At 39.2% G+C, this 22,630-nt stretch overlaps 1 protein-coding gene across 4 annotated transcripts in view; it reads left to right on the top strand.

Moving 5' to 3' along the window:
- The window catches only part of RGS10 (regulator of G protein signaling 10), a 33,897-nt gene extending 17,401 nt beyond the window's left edge, over positions 1-16,496 (top strand). For 2 of the 4 annotated variants that reach the window (XM_072995475.2, XM_020786444.3), the window contains exons 4-5: positions 6,591-6,734; positions 15,610-16,496. In XM_072995475.2, the coding sequence (XP_072851576.2) occupies positions 6,591-6,734; positions 15,610-15,756 (291 nt within the window). In that variant the 3' untranslated portion in view covers positions 15,757-16,496. Of the gene's footprint in view, positions 1-6,590; positions 6,735-14,562; positions 14,940-15,609 lie in introns of those variants that run through there. The other 2 variants (XM_078389618.1, XM_078389619.1) reach the window with 1 other exon arrangement.
- The last annotated feature ends 6,134 nt before the right edge of the window (positions 16,497-22,630 follow it).

Raw genomic sequence — 22,630 nt, 5'->3', positions numbered from 1 at the left:
ACAAATAGGTCAAAATCTGGTAAAAAAAAAAAACCAAAGTTCAACATTAAAGGTTATCTGAGGACTAAAATAAAATGGTTTCTATGAAGTTGTTTAAATTCATTAGGCAAAAACAGTAGGCAGAAGATTAGCAACAGGAAAACTCTAGAAAAATACAGAGGCTCTGGAAACCTGGTAATAGTTTAGCAAATACTAAGGTATATTGCTTTAACAAAAATTTTTTAACTCATTAGATAAGCTTGAACATAAGGTTATCAAAACCAGATGCTTTTCTTTTTAGTCCAGGATGGCACATTTTAACATTCTTTACACATAAAGAGAAGATGTGGGAAAGTTACCACTATCGTCCAGAAATTAGTTAAGTAGGGGTGCGATCAGATGATGAGAAAGGACCACATCTGACTGCTCCAGAAAGGATCACATTTTGGGGGGTTATCTTCCTTAAGGCGATCTGTCCATCTGTGGATAAATCACTCCAGCCCAACCCCAAAAGAGAGTAGCCCTGCTGCTGGACCAAAAAAGTCCAGCTTGAACATGGATCAGGTTTGGGCTGTTTGTGATCTCACATACATTGTGCGATTGCTGGGAAATAGCTTAAACTAGACCTTGCCACATGAAATCCAAAATGCAAACTATTTCTGTCTGATCACACCCTCGGTTGAAAGAATCTGAAGATAATATGAAAGCAGCAATTTATTTGCTCAGAATGAAGATAAAAGTCTTGACTTGGAAAGCAGGATACTAAAAAAGGATATGAAAGTTAACCCAGCTACACTGCACTTACTCTGTGACAGATAAGCCACTATGTATGTTAATCTTTTTTTCACACTGAGATAATCTTTGTTGGAGCAATGTTCACAACCACATTTGCAGTATTCTGATATATAATAATTCCTGCCAGTTTTAACCACTAACATAAACTTGTATTGAGATTGAGAACAGCACTACAGTATTGAGTCACAGAAATAGGTAAACTTTAGAGTCACATACATGTTAAGGCAAATTCATATTTCCTTCTCATACAATGCTATTCCTGTGGGTGTGCAAATTTTTCAGTGTTACACATCTGAAATATTAGATAATTAGACACACAAACAAAACAATGCAGTCTCCAAATTAACCAGTTACAAAGCAAAAACATGCTAAATTGAGAAATGCAGGTGGAAGCAAGCTTCTGTTAGACTAAACAGTCTTCTCTTCAGGGCACAGTGCCCTGGGCACACAGAATCAACATCTTGTCTAATGAGGCTCTCATATTCTTAGGTTAATGAGCTCTTAAGTACAATCATTGATTTCAGTAAGGAGAGGTTTCCTGTATGATATAATCTACTTTTGTTTCTGGCAATTCACCAAGAGCCTCCCCTGATTTTCCCCTTGACATTACAACCTTTCAGTCTGATCTGATCTATTTACTGTTTTGTTTTTTTTCTGAATTAATTCCTACTTTTAGAAAAAAGGTAGTGAAATAAATGATATCTCATGTGATCTACTATACAGCTCTTTTGTGTTTTGAGATGTGACTCACTATGAAATCCTGTGCATGCCTATTGAGAAGTTAGTTCCATTGATACACAATATGTGTGGGATTCGATTTGAACCAGATTCAGTTACACACATCCTTTGTCACTGCCCTGAGTTTAAAGATATGCGTGCTTGTCTATTAGGTTCAATAATTTCAAATTTTTCTGGCCCTCCTCAGTTACTCACAGGTTTCCTCCTTAATGACTATTCACAAAAAATAACGGCCTTAGTAGCCAAGTTTCTTACAAAGGTTCTCTCCGCCCAGGGCTCTAAAAATTAACTAGACTACTCCAAAGTATCTCCTATTGTGTTTTTTGCTGTTGTTTTTTTTTTTTAGCCATGTAACTACCATTATGTGTATCTCTATTTGCTATTAATTTCCCAGTATAAGTTTTTTTTAAAAGTTTCCTCTGCCAATAAAGGTTACCGAATTGATTTGCTTCCATCTATGCACTTATAGATGCATGGGGTCATGAAGAGTCGGACACGACTAAACGACTAAAGAACAACAATGCACTTATAAGATTGGACAACACATGTCTTTTATGATCAGTTAAACATTATAGTTCTCACATGATTTGTCCATATCTGTGAATTTAAATTTGCCCTTGAGTTCTGTTTCCTATAAAATAATACTATATATATCAATATGCTATATAATACTATATATATAAATATATATATATTTAAAGCATATTGAGTTTGAGCATATTGATCAAATTGTGAAAATTTCCCATTGACATCTACTCTCTGTTTCCTGGTTCTCAACCAATTCTCAATCCATAAGAGGACCTGCCCACTTATCCCCTGACTGTGGAGCTTTCTCAGCAGCCTTTGGTGAGGCACCACATCAGATGCCTTCTGAAAGTCCAGATAGACAATATCCACTGGTTCGCCTGCATCCACATGCCTGTTGACCTTTTCAAAGAATTCTTAAAGATTTGTGAGGCAAGACTGGCCCTTACAGAAGCCATGCTGATTTTCCCTCAGCAAGGCTTGTTCTCCTATGTGTTTTAAGATTTTATCTTGGATGAGGCTTTCCACCATCTTCCCTGGAACAAACGTTAGGCTAACCAGCCTGTAGTTTCCTGGGTCACCTTCCTTCCATTTCTAAAGATTGGCGTGACATATGCTATCCTCCAGTCCTCTGGCATTGTAGCTGTCTTAAGGCACAAGTTGCTTATTTTAGTTAAGAGATCAGCGACTTCATTTCTCAGTTCCTTAATAACCCTTGGGTGGATGCCCGGTGACTTATTGATCTTAAATTCATTGATTAGGTCTAAAACATCCTCTCTTTTAATCAGTGTCTGATGTAATTCATTCATCAGGAGGGGTCGTTCCAACAGCAGAATCTGCCCAATGTCTTCTGTCATGAAGACAGATGTGAAAAACTCATTTCTCTGCAATCTCCAAGTCCCCCTTTACCTCCCTCATCATCCAGAGGGCCAGCTGCCTCTCTGGCAGGTTTCCTGCTTCTAACATATTTAAAGAAGCTTTTATTATTCCTCTTTATATTGCTGGCCATACATTCCTCAAAGTCTTTCTTTGCCTTCTATATTATCTTACATTTCTTTTGCCAGAGTTTGTGTTCCTTTTTATTCTCCTCAATAGGGAAGGATTTCCATTTATGGAAGGACCCATCCTTGCCCTTTAAAGCCCTCTAACTCTGCTCATTAACCATGCTGGTACCTTCTTGGACTTAGTTGAGCCCTTCTTTCTTTGCGGTATACACTTTCGCTGGGCCTCTACCACCATTGCTTTAAACCATTGCCACCCTACCTCTAATATGCCCCTCCTGATCCCTCCTTTGGAGTTTATAGCCTGGGATTGCGGTATCCCACTGGTTCTCCAAATTCCACCAGGTTTCTGTTATGGCCACTATATCAATGTTATTCCTAGCCACCAAATTTTCAAGCTCTCCCATCTTTGCTTGGATGCTACAGGCATTTGCATAAAAGCACCTGGATATGGGGTCCCCCAAGAAAGGGCTGCTTGTTTCTTTTTTTCCACAGCTTCTCGATCCGGTGGACCAAATATCATGTCACATCACGTTCCCAGTCCTAATTCCTACACTGTTATCATCTTGTGCTTCTCTACCCTCTCCACCCTCGTTCCACAGGGAAGAGGAATCCCAAACTGGACACCGCTCGGCTCCTGTCAGGATTCAGTTAAAAAGCTGCTCTCCCATCTTTTCAATATTATGTACCAGCAGTCTGTTTCCGTGTTCATTCAAGTGAAGCTCATCCCTTTTGTACTGACCCATCTTGCCCCAAAACATTTCCCAGTGCCTAATGAATCTAAACACATCCCCCTGACACCACTGCCTCATCCATGCGTTGGGGCCCCTGAGCTCTGCCTGCCTAGCTGGCCCTGCGTGAGGAAGAGGTAGCCCTTCTGGGAACACTACCTTTGAGGTCCTGGCTTTGAGCTTCCTCCCTTACAACATAAATTTGGCCCCCAGGACCTCACAGCTACATTTCCCCATGTCACTGGTGCTGGCATGCACCACCAGTGCTACCTTGTCCCCTATCCAGTTGAGATGTGATGTCTGTAACATTTGCACCTGGCAGCAAGTCACCATGTGGCCCTCACAACCGCCATAGACTCCTTGCTCTATGTTCCTGACAAGAATTGCCCACTACCAGAAGCCCTCTCCCACCTCCCCACAAGGAGTATCCTCAGTGCAACTGGATACAGGCCCGTCACCTGTAGAAGGGGTCCCCTCTAGGGGATGGTTTCCCTCTTGTCCAGATTGGTGTCCTCCAGCCTGGAGATTTCCAATCCCAGCAGCTGAGGAGCTGCTTGTCTGTGGGTAGGACAATGCCTGAAGGTCCCTGGAAGTCTCACCGTGGTCGCAATCTCCCTGTCTCCACTTCTCCTGGTGTGCAACCAAGACCTCAAGGAAACAAATTTGTTCCCTGAGTTCTTGGAGCTCCTTGTAATGAGGACTCACCTATGATTTTGCCCAAGAGGCATATAGTCATACATATGACATTTGGTGCAAAACAAGGGATAGCCCTCAACCCACTGCTGTCTGTCTGTCTGCATGCTGATATTTGTTTGCCAAACCTTTTTTCAAGGAAAGTGATAGGCAGTATCTGGGGCCCTGGCTTCCTTGCCCTGCTGCTGAACTTGCACGGCTGCTAATCTCACTGTGTCTTCTTAACCTGCACTTTGTTGCACTGTGACAAGCCCTATCTTTAAGGAATACTGAATGTAAAACTGAAGTTTACAGTGGATTTAGAATAGACAATGAATACACTTACTCTCTTGCACAGCCTGTTCTCTCTCCCTCCTTTTCCTCACGCAGATCCTCCTTTCTCTCTCCTTTAACTTGCACAGCTGCTAAACTCACTGTGTCTTCTTACTCTGCACTTTGTTGCACTGCAGCACTTTGTTGGAGGAGGCACTTGCACTCAAGCAAGGGCACTCTCTAGGAGGTCTGGCTTTTATGTTCTTTCCTAGCTCCTCCCCTTGTACTTCTGGATGATTGCAAAGGGCTGAGGAGGCCTGCAAGGATGTGCTCTACAAGGTCTCAGCTTACATAACATAGGGACAAGACGTGGAGAATTATTATTTTCATTCTTGTGATATAGATGAGTCTAAGAAACCACATATCTTTAGTCTGGTATATCTGTGAAGATTCTCAGTCATCCAGGTGTGGTTATCTGGAAGTTGAGTCATGGCAACTTGACTTCTCTCTTTTTAGGTTGAAATGTTTCCCTACTCACCCAAACAGCTTCTTCAGTCTGAGGAGGGTTGGTAGGAGATCCTGATATATCCTTCATGCTGGTTTCACTTCCCCCTGGTCTGAATAGGCTGTAGAAGGACAAAAGACTGGGGGTGGGGAATAATCCCACTTCTGCAGTCCTTCTCCACCCATTGTCATGGGCCATTAACGGTTAACAGTGATCTTTCTTGTGTATGTCCCTAATCCTTCTGGGGACCTATGAAAGGGCAGCATGATAAATAGGAGACAGATTGTATCTAAGGCTTCCATCACTGTTGAGTGAGGGATTTTCTATATGCACATGTATGGCCTCCCTGATCCCTCTCTCAAACTATCTATCTTCTAGGTCTAAAATGAGTACATCTTGGTCATCAAATGAGTTTCCTTTGTCCTTCAAATGAAGAAACATTGCTGATTGTGGTCCTGAGCCATTGTCCCTCCTATGCTGAGCCATTCTCCTGTTTATTTTTCGTTTGGTTTCTCCAATGTAGAGCTCTGAACATTCCTCTTTGCATTGCTCCTGTTGTGTTTTGGTGTCCGGTCTTTTGATTGATCTTTTCGGGAAGTCTGATCTACATAAAATATTAAGGTGTAATTAACATAAATCACAGGAGTCCCAAACAAGAAGAGTATGTGCTGCTGAGGGGGAGATGGGTGAGAAGAAGAATTAATCAAGATGCAGTACATTGAAGTTCAGTATTATGAATAGGAAAACATTTAGGGAATGGGAAAACTCTCATAACTCTCTCATTGCATGATGTGCAGTGGAATTTTCTGAATAAAATAGTGATAGGTAAATCACAGTGCTTTAGATCTAAAAGCCATGCCACTAGCAAAACTGCATGCCTTTGATTCTGCTGCGTAACACCCTGAACAATGGTAACTTGAGAATACTGCTCATATGATATGTCTTATACTTGCTGTGCTGTTATTAGATGCAGTTCCTAAACCTCAGCAGTCAGTTGTCATCATGGAGGCAGCTGCTGTTTGTTGTTGTTGTTGTTGTTTATATGCTGCATTTCTCTTAACAAGGGACCCAAATGAGCTGTGCACTTACAGTACAGAGTTCTACTCAATCAATGGGCTTTCCTTTCTCCCCGCTTCACCTTATAACTCTATACATTTTCCCATAGATGTTCCTATGGGTTCCAGACAAGATGGCATAAGATGTTGGGGGTGGGAAGGGGCTGCAGTGGGGAGATAGAGAATGGGAATAACCAGCTCCTTTTGCCCAAATGGAAATTCACTGAGCTTGTGCAAGAACATTTAGGATCCAGTCCTATATGTACCTAATATTAGAAAAGTGATATGCTTATTTAATGTGTCCTTCTTTTCACAGATGCAGACAAAGGCCAATGAAATTTACATGACTTTTTTGTCCAGTAAAGCTTCTTACCAAGTCAATGTTGAAGGGCAGTCCCGTTTGGATGAGTCAATACTGGAAACACCACATCCTCTAATGTTTCAGAAACTCCAAGATCAGGTACAATTTAGAAACTTTTTAATTAGTTTGTACAATGCAGAGAACTAGATACACAAAGTAATATAGAAGCACTACAGATGTCTTTTGCCGGTGTAATTACAGCATGTTGTATCTGCAGCTGGGACAAGCATCTTATGTCTACCCCTCCATTATTGGTTGGTCTTTCTCTCATACTTCAGGTACACAGAGAGCCACTGTCTGTACCTGGGAGTCCTTTGTATCTCTGAGATCATTCCATTAATGTTGTAAATTATTTGGAGATTCTCCACAGATAGAGGAGAGTGTTTGTTGCAGACAGTTATCCTCTCTACTGTATATGGAAGACAATGAAAACGACAGTGGAGACAGTTGAGATATACATGCTCCTCCTGAAATACAGTATGTCCACTCACCTTTATTCTCCTTTCATGTAGATCCTGCACACTGTAATATTGCCTGGAGAGGGTTAATAAAAGTTCAGAAATAAATTCTTTTACTCCTGTCCTGAAGTGAAATTTGTAAATATAATTCATTCTGATTTTTTTTACTTCAGCCTCTTATTTATAGCACTTATTGATGAACCTTCCTATACAAGCTGTTGTTAATTGCCTAATATCCCTACTATTAGGTAGTTTTCCCTCAAACTGGACCCTTATTTCAACCATTGGTTCTTTGCTTGACCTTTAGTGATACTGCAAAACAGTTATAAAGCCTAATAAATAATATTCTGTTGAAAAATTAACTAGGGAACATAAGGTTATTTGGATGCCAGAATTGTTTTTAAAAGGTTGATGGGTGTTGGGGGGGGGGAGGAAGGAAGAAATATATGTGGAACAGCTATCAGAGATAGAAAGAAGAAGACAGAAGGGAGAGGGCATTCGCGATGGAAACAGAATGAAGAATTTTTAAAAAAAAAACCAATGGGAGAAAGCTGAAGATTTTGCCATAGAGAATAGGATTGGACAAAGGAGACAAAATCACAAAGGAAGATAAGTGAGCAGAGTTTCAGTGGTCAGAGAAAACAACTTTCCTACCACAATCCTCTAAATTCTGAAGCCCACTGTGTGAAAATAACACTGCTGTTTTTGATGAAGCTAATAAATATACTAGCATTCACACACTGCATTTTAATATCACTGTCTTTAGCAGGTTGTTCATTTCACCTGTGTAAAATTATATTTACCTGGCTATAGTTGGAAGTGCTAGATCACAATGCAGCCATGATGGTGGGAATATGTCCACTCCTGGCTCTCAGTTTGTATTTGCAGATTTTGGAATGGGAAGTATGATTCCATATTATAGTGCAACGTCAGAACCATACCACTTCTGTGTGAATAACGTTTGTTTGTTTTTTTTTGGGGGGGGAACATAGCAATATTCTTAGTCCTATAGTAAGCATGTTTATCTAAAATTTAAAAAAAAATTAAGTAAATGTACTACAATTTACAATCAATGGCTTATACCCTTGTATTCTTATAGTTTATCTGCATTATTCAGAGAATCTGACAAGTGATAGCCATGACATTTAAAACAATGAAGTAACCAAATTTCTACACTGCCTGTCAGGCTTCAAAATTGTTTTTGTATGGGTTGCTCAATGTTGATGTACTTTATTGCTTCATACTGGTTATTAATAGGTGAGCACTTTTTTTATCCACATGGTGCCCAAGATGTCACATAACAAATTGAAAGTAAAACTGCCTTTCTACCTGGGAGTAAGTCCCACTGAACTAATTTGGAATCAATTCTGAGTAGGCATGTATAGGATTGCATTTATGATTTAAGCAATTCAGTAATGTTATATTTGCATCCATTTATTTCACTGCACTACATTAGTACCTCGGTTTACGAAATTAATGAGTTCTACAGGATGTTATGTAAAGCGAAAAATTCATAAACTGAAATGCAGATTGCCATAGGAACGGGGTGGTGCTACAAACCTCCAGGCACAATGCATCCTGGGGAAACTTTCTTTGTACTCCGAAAAAAAACCACCTGGAAAAATAACATAAACCGAGGCATTATTTTCCATGGATTTTGCTTCGTAAACCAAAAATTATGTAAAACAAGGTATTTGTAAAAGAAGGTGCCGCTGTACAGTATCTTAATGCAGTATTATTGTCAGTATGTCTTGTGAATTTTACAGCAAGGCATTCCTCATAACTACACATTTTTAGTTCTGATAACTCAGTTTAGCTACATTTCTAGCAATCTACAAAAGAACCCAAGGAGTTCTAGTGAATGCCAAGGAACCTGTAGTGAATGCCATTTCCTTCCTCTCCAACTTAAATAAATCAGCCAAAAATCAAGCAGACTTTTTTTTTTTGGACTTATATACCGCCCCATAGCGCTACAAGCACTCTCTGGGAGGTTTACAATTTAATTATACAGGCTACACATTGCCCCCCCCAGCAAGCTGGGTACTCATTTTACCAACCTCGGAAGGATAGAAGGCTGAGTCAACCTTGAGCCGGCTACCTGGGATTTGAACCCCAGGTCGTGAGCACAGTTTTAGCTGCAGTACAGCAGTTTAACCACTGCGCCATGAGGCTCTTTCAAAGTTGTTTGTGCTTCTCCCAGTTCTAAAGCTGCAGATGTCACAAGCAACTTCCCAAGAGTGTGGGGGGGGGTGATCGGATCAATTATTTTACCTTTGCTAATGGCAGCTATCAGAGATTTTATTCTAGGCTAAAAAAGTGAAGGACAGAACATGCCAAGTAAGCTCTTCCCTGCAACTCTTAGGTCAGCCTTGAGCAAGTACTTCAGACTGTTGCAGCCTGTTAGCTTGAATGAGATGCTCATTATCAAAAATGAAAGAGTTTATGAAGAAAAGAATAAGTTAGGAAAATATTTAGGAAATTGTATCATTTTGAGCACATCCAGTCTCATCTCATTTCCAGAGTTAGGCAAGGTCAGACCTGGTTAATACTGGGATAGGAGACTGCCACAAAATACAAAGACTCTTCAGGTAGGGCTAGAAAAAAAATCCTGCCTGAAACCTTTAAGTTGACAGTATTGGTATGATTCAGAATAAAGACTTCCTTTGTTTCTGTCTTTCTTTGATGAGGATTAATGTATATTGTTATGTGCCCTCAATTGCACCCAACTTATAGTGATCCTAAATAGAGTATTTAAAGTATATGAGAGATTTAGGGAGTGGCTTATCATTGCCACGGTACCCTCACTCCTGCAAGTTTCCATGGCTAAGCAGGAATTTGAACTCAGGTCTTCTGAGTCCTACTCCAATCCACTACAACACACTGGCTCCCAATGCACATTAGCACTTGACGTTCGGAAGAACAAGTGTAATATAGCAGTTTTTTGCAAGTTTGTTTAGCATCCTTCCCCAACCTGGTATCCACAATATGTTTTTGACTTCAAATTCCATCAGCACCAGTCAGCATAGCAAATGGGCAGGAATATTGGAAGTTGCAATCTGAAACATGCAGAAAGTGCAAATTTAGGGAAAATTGTAAAATTCAGCTCATCATTAGAAATACAAAGGCTACACTGGCAGAAAAATCCTCTGTTAGGCAAACGCTCAGTGGCTGATCCAATGCATTCTGGCTCCAAAGTTTTTAGTGGAGCTTATTCTCATGTAAGTGTGGACAGTTTTAGGAGAATAAGGTAAAGAATCAAAGTCTGAGGTCACAGATAATTACAAACCAGTCTTGCCTGCTGGTATATCTTGATTGAGGGCAGTATAAAATGTTTTAAATAAACAGTAAGAATTTATATCAAGCCAACATCCCTAGGACTGATAGCCCAAGCCAGAAGACCCTTAGTGCAGGTAGATTAGACCAGTGGTTTTCAAACTCTGACCTTTCAAATATTCTGGACTTCAACAAGTGATACCAGATGTGAGGGATTCTGGGAGTTGGAATCTAAAACATTTCAAGGGCCAGAGCTTCAGAACCACTCATCTAGACTAATCAACCTACAGTAGCTTAAGAAAATGTAGCCTTCTCTCTTTTTTGAAGGATAAACCCAACTATGTTTCTTGCCTTTAACGTTTGTTCAAATTAATCCTGATTCAAAACCACATATAATTTAGTAGAACATTTTCAAGATTATGAGATAGCACAACAGTTATGGTATCAGAAACAAGTTTTTTGTGCTACTTACTTCATTTATATCTTCACATGAAGAACGCAATTAAGAACATCTTACTATACCACCAGACCTTTTCTACCCCATACTGAAGAGTTTGAAGCTAAATCCCAATCCATATTAAATAAGCTTAATTTTCAATAGAGAATTCTCCTCCAGGTCAGTTAATGCATATGGACACCATCCACAATTTGTGCTTTAAATGTGAGCACGACTCCTCCAGCTTACACAGAGAAAATACCCCACCCTTGCTTCAGATGTCAACTTGTTCTGCCTGATGATGATATGGATGCAACATCATCCAAATTGCCTTGCCACTATTCCTTCAAATTAACCACGAGGTCCAATGAAACTGATATATTGGGATGAGTTGAGTATCCTGTTTTTCTGACAGTTTGATCATGTTCAATTTTATGGATGTTTTGTGTACTGTACTTTAAAAGTACATGCCTATATTGGTGTGCAAGCATACTCTTTTGAGGTACTTCCCCCAATTCTTGCCCCCTCCCCTTGGAGCAGCATCAATAATGGCTATAGAGAAGACTGAACTGTGAGAGATGGCAGCAGTGCCATGAATCTCTCAAATCAGAGATAATGTACAAAGAGCAGTGGACTTTAATTGCTTCTCTATAGAAATTGTCAGTGTTGACAACATTGATTATCTTGTTGGGAGATAACGGAGAGATTCTTCTTTACTGATAATGCTGTTTTTTATGTGCACAGTTTCAACTACATTAAAGGATTATTCAGAAGTAATACAGTCTGTAGTGGTGCATTCCCTAAGGGAGTCAGTCATATGAATTTGCTAAAAATAACACTGATTGTCCCTAAGATCAATATTAGGGATTCTACCACATTTTCTTAGTGTGACCAAAATTTCCAAAACACATTATGTGCAAAAAAAGTGTTATACTGATGAAATGTAATAAACTAGCTCCTTGATAACAACTTTATCTGGCTGTCATTGAATATAATGTGTTGGAAACCTGAGCATCAGTTTAAACCATAAATTGAGAAGTTACTACTTTTGGAACTCCAGCTCCAGGAATACCCCAACCTAGAGTGACTGGGGGACATATTGGCTGATATATGGTGGCAGTAGTAGTCCAAAAGTAACTTTATCTCTCATTGGAACTAAATTAATTATTGAAGGCATCCTGAAAATTTGGAAATGCCTAGTCTCCAGGCTCCTTATTCAGTAATCACAGTGTTATGGCTGATTGACTAAGATGTACAGTATCTTAAAAGCTACCACAAAAATTCTGAATTGTACCAAGTATCTGTAGCTGGAGAGAGAAGAGAGGTGGTCTGTCTGTCTGTCTGTCTGTCTGTCTGTCTGTCTGTCTGTCTGTCTGTCTGTCTGTCTGTCTGTCTGTCTGTCTGTCTGTCTGTCTATCTATCTATCTATCTATCTATCTATCTATCTATCTATCTATCTATCTATCTATCTATCTATCATCTACACACACAAAAAAACCCCTCATAACCTGTTGTCTCTGTTTTCTACACATGTGATTTGTTACCCTACTTCAGAATACATAGTTTAGTAACTTTAAATAACTATGCCAGGAGCCTCGTGGCGCAGTGGTTAAACTGCTGTACTGCAGCTAAAACTGTGCTCACAACCTGGGGTTCAATCCCAGGTAGCCGGCTCAAGGTTGACTCAGCCTTCTATCCTTCCGAGGTGGGTAAAATGAGTACCCAGCTTGCTGGGGGGGGGGGATGTGTAGCCTGCATAACTAACTTGTAAACCGCTTGAAGCGCTATGGGGCAGTATATAAGCAGCTTTTATATAGTAACCCATCAAAAAGCTGCTATGGTTCTTCTGCTTCTGTTACACAGTTGAAATAGTAGCAGTCTATGGAGTTTCTGAAGGAATTATCCAAAAGTCCTTTTGAGGAGGAAGTGGGTATTAGCTCATTATGCAAATAAATAAGTGTGGCATCCTCCCAGGTCATGAATATTAATGTGCTATCTGCATGGAGAGGCGAAGTCACAAAATATAAGAGTCTCTGCAGGGGGAGATGGAGGAGGAGAAGATTGGAAATGGAAGATTAGAGAGTTTGAGAGTTTGGAGTTGAGAGAGAGTTTTGGGGAAGGCGGTAGAGAATAGAAAGGAAGTTTTATTCCTTGTAATAATAAACAATTTCTATTTCATTCTTTTAAAAATGACACCTTGCCTGGACCTCTGTGAGTAATAATAAACAATGTTGATGTAATCAGCTGGTAGCAGCAACATGACACATAGCTTGTGCCCTGTGATTGGTGAAACAACCAAGGGACAGGCTGGAACGTGATAATAAGCAAAACTAAAAAGGCTATGCCTGAGTCCTATAGATGTCATTTTCATCCGATGAAAGGTAGTTGTTCACCATGTCTTCAGCAGTAGATTATGAGTTTAGTCTATATCAAAAACTAATGAGTCTAAAGGCTACTCCTTATACTTCCCACTAATAACACACCTTTCCGGAATGGATGAATGCTGAAGAATGTCTCCCACCAGAACAAGACTCTAACTAGACCATCTGGAAGTCACTTAATAATCATTGAAGTGAAGAAGGGAGATCAAAGAATAATCAAGTAAAATGGGGCTATTTGGATAAAGGACAAATTTTCTGACTATGGAGAAATTCAGCATTTATATGCATGCAATTTATGCCCCATTGTGTGTACAAAAGAAGATCTAGCAAATAGCTGAGATAATGTGATTAAAATAACCCACTTCTGGTAGAAATTACTTTAATTATCTAACCATTTTAATATGTTTTACATTTTACCCCTATATCATATATTTCCATTATTTTAAATCGTGCAACATTCTGATACAAATAAAGAAAGATACTTTCTACTTTGTCTAATTTTTGTTTAACTTGTTTAGTATAAGTAAAGTATATTTATAAATGAATATATTCTAATACTGGGCTTGGGCTTAAATGCTTTGTTATGCAAGTTTACACTGGCACAGGGCTATACTAAATAGTGAAATATTAGTAATTTGCATCTTTCCATTTTTGTGTATCCCAAGTTGTATCTCCATTTGGATCTAATGATGAGTTGCAGAAATCTTGACAGATGTATGATATCTGGCCATGGCTTGGTGTCAAGGATTGTGCTAAGATGGCACTTATAAGGAATGATCCAGGAGTAGAACAGTTGCAAATTGTACTAATAAAATTCATTTATTAGGTTTATTTACTGTATAGTCTTTAGGAATAGTTACATTTTTAAAAAATACTCATGAAACAAAGATGTCATTGTATATATCCTATGGATATTTAGGAGATATTTTGTCATATTTGAGCATATACAGTACTAGCCTATTTATTTATTTATTTATTTATTTATTTATTTATTTATTTATTTATTTATTTATTTATTTATTTATTTATTTATTTATTTATTTATTTATTTATTACACTTCCACCCTGCCCTTTTCCTTAAGAAGGCTCTAAGGTGGGTTATATCGTTCAAAGACAATACTCAAAGCAAAACCCATTAAGTATACAGATACTAAAAACGAACAAATACCACAGTAACAGATGATAAACAGAAACAACATCAAAACACATTCAAAGCAGTGAAGCACAAGAAGCCATTTAAGAACCCGACTCAGGCTGCATGTAAATTAAGGGAAAGCTTGCTAAATTAAGTTCCCATGGCATAGTGTTTTCTACATATGATAACAACATCAACTCTGGTTATTTCTTTGACAATGATGAAATGCCACTGCTTCATGTAGAATCATGAACTCCACACAATTCACTTGGAATTAATGGCAAACTACAGACCCTTCAAAATGCTGAAGCACCGTTTAAAGGTATGGCCCCATATTCCAACTGTGTCATTTTTCTAGCATGGGGTGGTCTACTTTGGTCAGTCTGGGGACCAATATTCTGTCCTTGAGATACCTACAGTTATCTGCAGTTTTGCAAACATTTGGAGAGGGGTGGTGTTAAACAGTTCAAGAGGAACTGTGACTTATTTGAAAGGTGGGCTGTCACTTCTGGAAACTTTTAGAAACTGCAGTTCACCTTTATGAGCTGAAGAAAGAGGCATCTGGTTGAGGGCCTTACCTCAGAAAACCATCTTGAGGCCATACTTTGCCCACTCCTTCTCTAACACAAATTACTGTTGTACTTACAGATCTCCAATTTCTGTTCCAGATTGTGTACCGGGGGAGGGCCCAGTGCAGCCTTCAGTTGCATATTGCATTTCTGTCCTATAAGCAGCTTCACAGTCAGTTGCAGAAGTGAGGGCATGCCTGTGGACCACAAGGACAAGTGCACTATCACTTGCATGACTAGAAAAGTCAGTGGAATTCTATTGGTGCATTGTTAGCCTCTGCAATTGGGTTCATTCCTTAAACTGATCATAGTTTATTCAGTCTAAGTACTGGAAGTCAATCTCCATCCCTGAAAAGGTAAAGGTTCCCCTTGACAATTGTCCAGTTGTGTCCAACTCTAGGGTGAGGTGCTCATCCCGGTTTCCAAGCCATAGAGCCAGTGTTTGTCTGAAGACAGTTTCCGTGGTCACGTGGCCAGCCCAACTAGACACAGAATGCCATTACCTTCCCACTGTGGTGGTACCTGTTCATCTACCGCATTTTTACACGCTTTCAAACACAATATTTCCCTTAGCTTATAATATATTTTACATAGATCTGTTGTTACAGTTAATGTAATGCATTATGAGAGCTCATAGAAGTTCTCCCGGGTTTTTCTTGTTATTGTTGTGCCTTTGAGGGTTTTTGTTTTATCTAGACTGTGTTCTTTCTCCTTCTTTTCAGATTTTCAACCTCATGAAGTACGACAGCTACAGCCGCTTCTTAAAGTCAGACACGTTTCTTAAACTTAAGCAGGCTGAAGAACAGGAAGAAAACTCACCAGATGCTCAAAATGTAGCAAAAAGAGTTTCAAGAATTTACAACACATGATCCAAATAACCAGCAGTAGGTCCCACTGAAACTATAATGAAAAGGAGGAAGAAGAGGAGTGCTCAGGAATATTCTTTGAGGTTTAACACAGTTGCTATTAAAGCTTGGAAAATATAGAACTTTTTAGGCGATTTTTAACCCTAGTTGCTTGAATGACCTAACTGGTTTCTTTTTAATGATGGCTACAACCAAATATCTTGGGCAAACAAGTATACCAGACCCCTAAAAGGACTGAGGGGCTTGTCAGTAATTTGGAAAGAGAAGGTGAGAATGTTTTTAACCTTGTTCTTAAAAAAACCCAACCCTTACTCTGTGAATCATGGGCAAGGGTAAGTGGGAAATGTAGCATTGACACTTCTATAAATTTGTGAACAGTAATTATGTATGGGAAACTCAGAATGTTTGTCTGAAACCTTCGTAGTGCCTAAACACAGACTATTCATAAATGCACTGCCACCAAAGAATTAAATCCTGTCTGAATTTTGCATTCTTTATTATGAAGCTGAAATAAAATAAAGGAAAAGGGACTGATTCCTCTCCTACCAGATTTTTCTTGACAAGAATAGAGAAACTTCTGCTAAGGAAAGGGATGTATAAAAGTAGCAAAATATTCATTTGATATGCTCTGTTTAAGCTACCTTTACTTTTCTTCAGCAACTAATCAAAGGAATTGTAACCCCCCCCCCTTTTTTGGGGGGTGGTGGTTCTCTGTGTAATAAAGCACATGCATTTCTCTCTGATAGTGGTTCCTGAATGATTTTAATGGGCTTTTTAGTGCTCGGGTTTATTTCTGCTTGGGATGGGAAATTAATGCAGATTTCTTCCTAGCAGCTATATAATCCAGATTTCTTTTCTCCCCATTTTTGTTTGGCAATAGAGCTGCTGTGCTAGGGATTTCCCAAACTGGCAAAAACTATGTTTTTTGTTGGGATGGACAACTGTAGCTTTCAAGATGTTGCTGGACTTGCACTTGAAAGAAATCAGGGCCTGTAATTTTTCACCATTGGGTATGTGAGCCAAGGCTGATAGGAGTTGTCTACAAGGATACCTGGAGGGCTGCAAGCTGGCCATCCTAGCTTCACGTGCAATGGTGCACCTTTTCATTGAATAGTAACTAACACTTGAATTTGCCAAACAAGTCGATATTATCTTTTTCTTTGCACTCAAGTACACTTAGAAATTTTAACAGGTCCATTGTTCTCCATCAGTTTGCCCAGCAGGATGAAAAACGCAATTAGCATCACTCCCAGTAAGTATGCATTTTCCAACCCAATGGCAAATGTGAACAAGCTCTGAACCTGCTCCTGTTCATTCAGAGAAATGCCATTCTGATTGCCACATGCCTTCTCCCCTGCCTTTAAATGATATTGAAAGCAGGCTTCGTTCTCACCTGTTTTTACATTAAGGTTTTTTTCATCTGCCACAGCAGAACAGTTCATTATCTGAATCAAAATACACTCCCCTCACTCTATTCACATGGCCTGAGTTAAACATACATGCTTCATGGAATACTGTTCATTTGCAGCTCAGCAGGCAGGATAGTCTGCAAATAGGAAAACAGAACTACAGAGTTTAGCGAGATCAACATTCACCCTGTTTTAACACTTATTATCACATTGTTATATAGAATGCTGTTTTCTTTCTGAGCAAATTTCTTCTGACTGATTTGATATGTTTCTGTCTCAGTTCCCTGGGAGCAGATGATCTAGAGCAAAGGATTCAGTGTCACCCACTGATGAGGACATGACTTTAAGAATAATTGGCAGCCCAGCATGCATATAGAAATACATAAAATGAGGTGTTACTCACTATACTTTGGAAGTATACTCACTATGTTGTTGCAAAGTATGATACATTGCAGGATTAAGTGTGGGGAAACTGCCTCTGCTGCTTTATAGTAGCTAGTTGTACTCAAAGATAGTGCTTCTAACATCACAAACCCTAACATCTCCTATACTACCCTGGAAGAGCTTGGTAGCATTTTAAACATTCATTCTTCTTCATGGCCTCTGTGAATGCACACATATGGGTCTTGTCTGCACCCGCACTGACGTTCTCAGAAGATGCCCAAATGTCTATTTTTCTTCCCTCCTTGTTCATTGGGGTATCTTTAGATTTATTGTGGCCTCTAGATTGTCTAGATTCCACTATTATAGAATTTGGTAGAGGATGTTTGTTCAGAAATTCAGTGTCGGTACCATTTCTACTTTACCTTTGCAAAGGTTTTCAGTTCAACGTGAGTAATAAAAGAACGGAGAGAATTACCGGTAATGAAGAGAAGATATCAATAGTTGGCTGTGAGAAAAGGAGTTTGCGAAAGCTCAATCTTCCCAGAGAACCGTTCAGCTCGGTGGAAAAAAGGAACTGAGAGGAGTGGTGAGTGGGAGGAGCATGTGCCTCATGGGGGAATCACACTATAAAATTGTTACTTTCAGCTCTAGAATCTTCCAAGAATGTCAGTGCAGGCGCAGACAAGCCCCATATGTGTGAATTCACAGAGGACCACTCGAAGAACTATGGTTACAGGTATGTAACCTCTCTTTCTGCTTAAAGATAAGGCAGCAATTGTATGCTGCAACAAATCCTATTTGAAGCTAGAACCCAATACAACAAATAACTTTGATGCTCAAGAACAAAATACATTGTGGACATATCACAAATTGAACAAATGATTGTAGACAAATAGTTGTGGGGTTTTCGGGCTCTTTAGCCGTGTTCTGAAGGTTGTTCTTCCTAACGTTTCTCCAGTCTCTGCGACCGGCATCTTCAGAGAACAGGAGTCAGAACTCTGTCTGTGCTCTGGTGCAGTTTGTTTGGATAGTTGAGTATTTATAGCTGTGGGATCAGCTTTTGTCCTTTTCAAGAGATGGGTGATTGTGGTGATCAGCGTGTTTTTGTGTGTGGGTGTATTGTTGTGATAAGAGGGAGAGATTATCTGTCACTGTGATTGATGAGTGTCATTAGCTGGTCTTTTGTGTGCAGTGATAACCAGTCCTTGTAGCTGAGTAGAGTTTGTTGACCGTTTGCAGGCTGTATTTGTCAGTGCTGGGAGCCAAACTTTGTTGAGTTTTAAACTTTCCTCTTTTTTGTTGAAGTTCAGCTGGTGCTTGTGGATTTCAATGGCTTTCCTGTGCAGTCTAACATAATGATTGCTGGTGTTGTCCATTACTTCAGTATTTTGAAATAGAATTTCATGTCCACCTTGTCTTAGGGCATGTTCAGCTACTGCAGATTTTTCTGGTTGTTTTAGTCTGCAGTGTCTCTCGTGTTCTTTGATTCTGGTGTGGATGCTTTGTTTTGTGGTTCCTATATATACCTGGCAACATCTTCAACGTATCTGGTATACTCCTGCAGTGGTGAGGGGGTCCCTTCTGTCCTTTGCTGTCCGTAACATATGTTGTATTTTTATGGTGGGCTTGAATACTGTTTGTAGGTTGTGTTTTTTCAAAAGTTTCCCCATGCGGTCTGTGACCCCTTTGATGTATGGCAGAAATACTTTATTTGTGGATGACTGTTTTCCTCTTCAGTTTGGTGTTGTTTTCATGGTTTGATGGCTCTTGTGATTTCATTTTTGGAGTAGCCATTTGCCTGTAGGGCCCAATTCAGATCGTTGAGTTCAGTGTTGAGAAACTGAGCTTCACAGTTTGCATGATTTGCACGGTCTACCACTGTTTTGATAATGCGTCTTTTTGCTGTGGGTGGTGGTTGAAGTTTTTGTGTAGGTACTTGTCTGTGTGGGTGGGTTTTCTGTAGACCTTGTGTCCAGATAGGTCAGTTTTGCATATGACCATGACATCTAAGAAAGGGAGTTGGCCTTCTATTTTTTTCCATGGTGAATTGTATATTTGGGTGGATGCTGTTAAGATGGTTTAGAAATTCTTCCAGTTTTTCTTCACTGTGGTTCCATATTGCAAAGGTGTCATCCACATATTGGAACTAGATTGTGGGTGCAAAGGGTGTCGAAGCCAGGGCCTGTTTTTTGAAATGTTCCATGTAGAAGTTTGCTATAACCAGGCTGAATACACTGATTATAGAAAAGCGCATATTCTGGCACAGCCAGTGTTTTGGCTACACTCCATAAACAGAGTTATGATGAAAAAATATTACTTAATTTTGGAAATAACCCTGTGCAAGAAGTAGATGCACAACAGGATTCTAAGTGCCAGAAGTATGTTGTACAGTACATGATAGAAAACAACCTTCAGACAATTCAATTGAGATATCCCTGGAAAAGATCCTTTATACCACTTTCTTTTCATGTTCAATTAGATCAATGTGTTTCCTTATAATGTTCAAATTTTGATGGTACCAGTGGATATAGAATATGTTGGTATTGATGTTTTAGACTATGTTTGGAGAGATTTGTCCTCCCAGCTTGGAATGAAGCACATTTTTGAGTATTCTAGTCATCGTGCAAAACGAAAGAAAGAAAGAAAGAAAGAAAGAAAGAAAGAAAGAAAGAAAGAAAGAAAGAAAGAAAGAAAGAAAGAAAGAAAGAAAGAAAGAAAGAAAGAAAGAAAGAAAGAAAGAAAGAAAGAAAGAAAGAAAGAAAGAAAGAAAGAAAGAAAGAAAGAAAGAAAGAAAGAAAATAAATTTCTGGATGTAAATATCACCCAGGAACTACCTTCTCTTTTTCATTCTGGAGTTACCACTGGGAACAAAAGATTTTCCTGGCATAGTCCTTGCATGTGTTTATTTTTTATACTCATCCGTTTAATGCCAAATGACTACACTGCTGTTAAATGTGAAGAAAGCAGACTGGCTGGCATACTTTATTTACACATTCTACCATAAGCACTGTAAATCTGGCTCTCATTTTCTTGCTGTTTATCCTTTCGTCTTCTGCTTGCAGGGTTCTTTATTGTCCCATTTAACTATTAAAATATTGGAAAATTCTGTAGCTACAAGGTCACTGGTGTCTGCTTAGTTCTTGCTCAAGTAACATTTTGAAAAATCTCCAAGATAATATAATGTTGTAAGAGAAGATACATTTTTCCAATGGAGATAATTGCAACAGGCTGCTGTATGGGGGGGGGGGGGGAACACACCTTGTTCATTTTAATACATACATGTGTGAAAATATTGTGGTGGAGCCAGGAAAGAGATTCTTTGCTAACATTTCATTCCTTACGGTCACCCCATGATCTAGGGCAGCATTATTTTGCAAATGCATCCAGTTACATGCATGTCTTCTCCACTACAGGCATCGAATTGATTTAATGTGGTTAATTAGGATGTATGTGCAGAGACTAGTAAAGCACAGTAGATTTACATAATTCCATTGTATAGTAACGAAGGACTATAATGTAACACTTTGCACAGAGTTCCTTATCCCTCAAACTGTACTGAAACAGCCTTTTAAGGAGATGTGGGGGAAGAAACTTCAGTCTACACAATTAAAACTTGCATTCTCCAGCTAATCCACAAAGACTGAATTTCTTAAAATCTTAATTAGAACATGCCAACAAATATGGACAACAAAACAATGGTCCACAAACTGAAAATGCTCAATATACATTCCAATCCCTAAGAAAGGAGATGCCAAAGAGTGGAGTAACTACATTCCATTCAAACAAAGTAATGCTCAAGATGTTGCAAAAAAGGCAGATCTTGTGTGGAGCAAGAAACATCTGATGTTCGTGCTGAATTCAAAAAAGGAAGAGGTACTCAAGATCATATTGCAAATATCCATTCATGATTGTAGCACACCAAATCATTTCAGCAGATCAGTCCATGCTTTATAAATTACAGCAAAGCCTTTAACAGTGTGGCTCATGAGAAGCTATGGACTATTCTGAATGAGTGTATGTACCTCAGCACTTGATTTTCCTGATGTGTAACTTTTTTTATGGACAAGAAGCTACTGTTAGGACAGAATATGAAAAATCAGAATGATATCCTATAGGCAAAGGTATCAGACAAGGTGCATTTTAGGTCCTTGCCTGTTCTGGCTGTACATAGAATGTATCATATTGAAAGTACATGGGTGGGATTTGGCTTTTCTTTGTATGTTTATTTTATTGCTGGAAATAGCCCAGAGTACTGGCAAATGGTATAAAAACAAACAAAAAAACACAAGCAACCAAACTAGACTAGATTCAGATGAAGGAAAAGTGAAAACTGGTGGGGAAAAAATCAATTATTTAAGACACTATCTCATTGACAGAAAGCAGCAATTACTTGAAATGACTTTTAGTGAAAGTGAAAGAAGGAAGTGCCAAAGCAGGACTGCAGTTGAATGTTAAGAAAACCAAAATCATGACTACAGAAGAACAACACAGCTTTTGGATACTGAAATAGTTAAGAGTTCTTGTATACCTTGGTTCCAATTATCATTCCAAATGGAGACTGTAGAAATCAGAAGAATATTGAGATTCAGAAGAGTAGGAATGAAGGAATTAGAAAAGTTAATCAAGAGTTAGGATGTGTCACTGCAGAGCAACCCCAAAATAATCCACTCTTGTATTCCTGATCACCATGTATGGGTGTGAAAGCTAAAGAAAGCTCATGGGGAGGGGGAATGATTTGTTTGAAATATGATGCTGGAAGAGAGTTTTGTGGATACCTGGACCACCAGAAAGATGAACAAGTGGGTCCTAGAGCAATCTGAACTATCTCTGGAGGTAAAAATGATGAAATGGAGGCTGTTGTACTTTGGACATACACGAGAAGGCAAGATTCTCAAGAAAAGACAATAATGCTTGGAAAGGTTGAAGGCAGCAGGAAAAGAGAAAGCCCAAATACGAGCTGGATTGACTCCCTAAAGGAAGCTACAGGCCTGAGTTCACAAGAGCTGACCAGGACTATTCAGGTCAGGACCTTTTGGGGACAGCTCATTCATAGGATCACCAGAAGTTGGAAGGAACTTGATGGC

The sequence above is a fragment of the Pogona vitticeps genome, chromosome 3 (genome assembly GCF_051106095.1).
Source record: "Pogona vitticeps strain Pit_001003342236 chromosome 3, PviZW2.1, whole genome shotgun sequence".
Lineage (NCBI taxonomy): Eukaryota > Metazoa > Chordata > Lepidosauria > Squamata > Agamidae > Pogona > Pogona vitticeps.
Note: the sequence above shows the minus strand (reverse complement) of the source record. Positions and strands in the feature narration are given on the sequence as shown.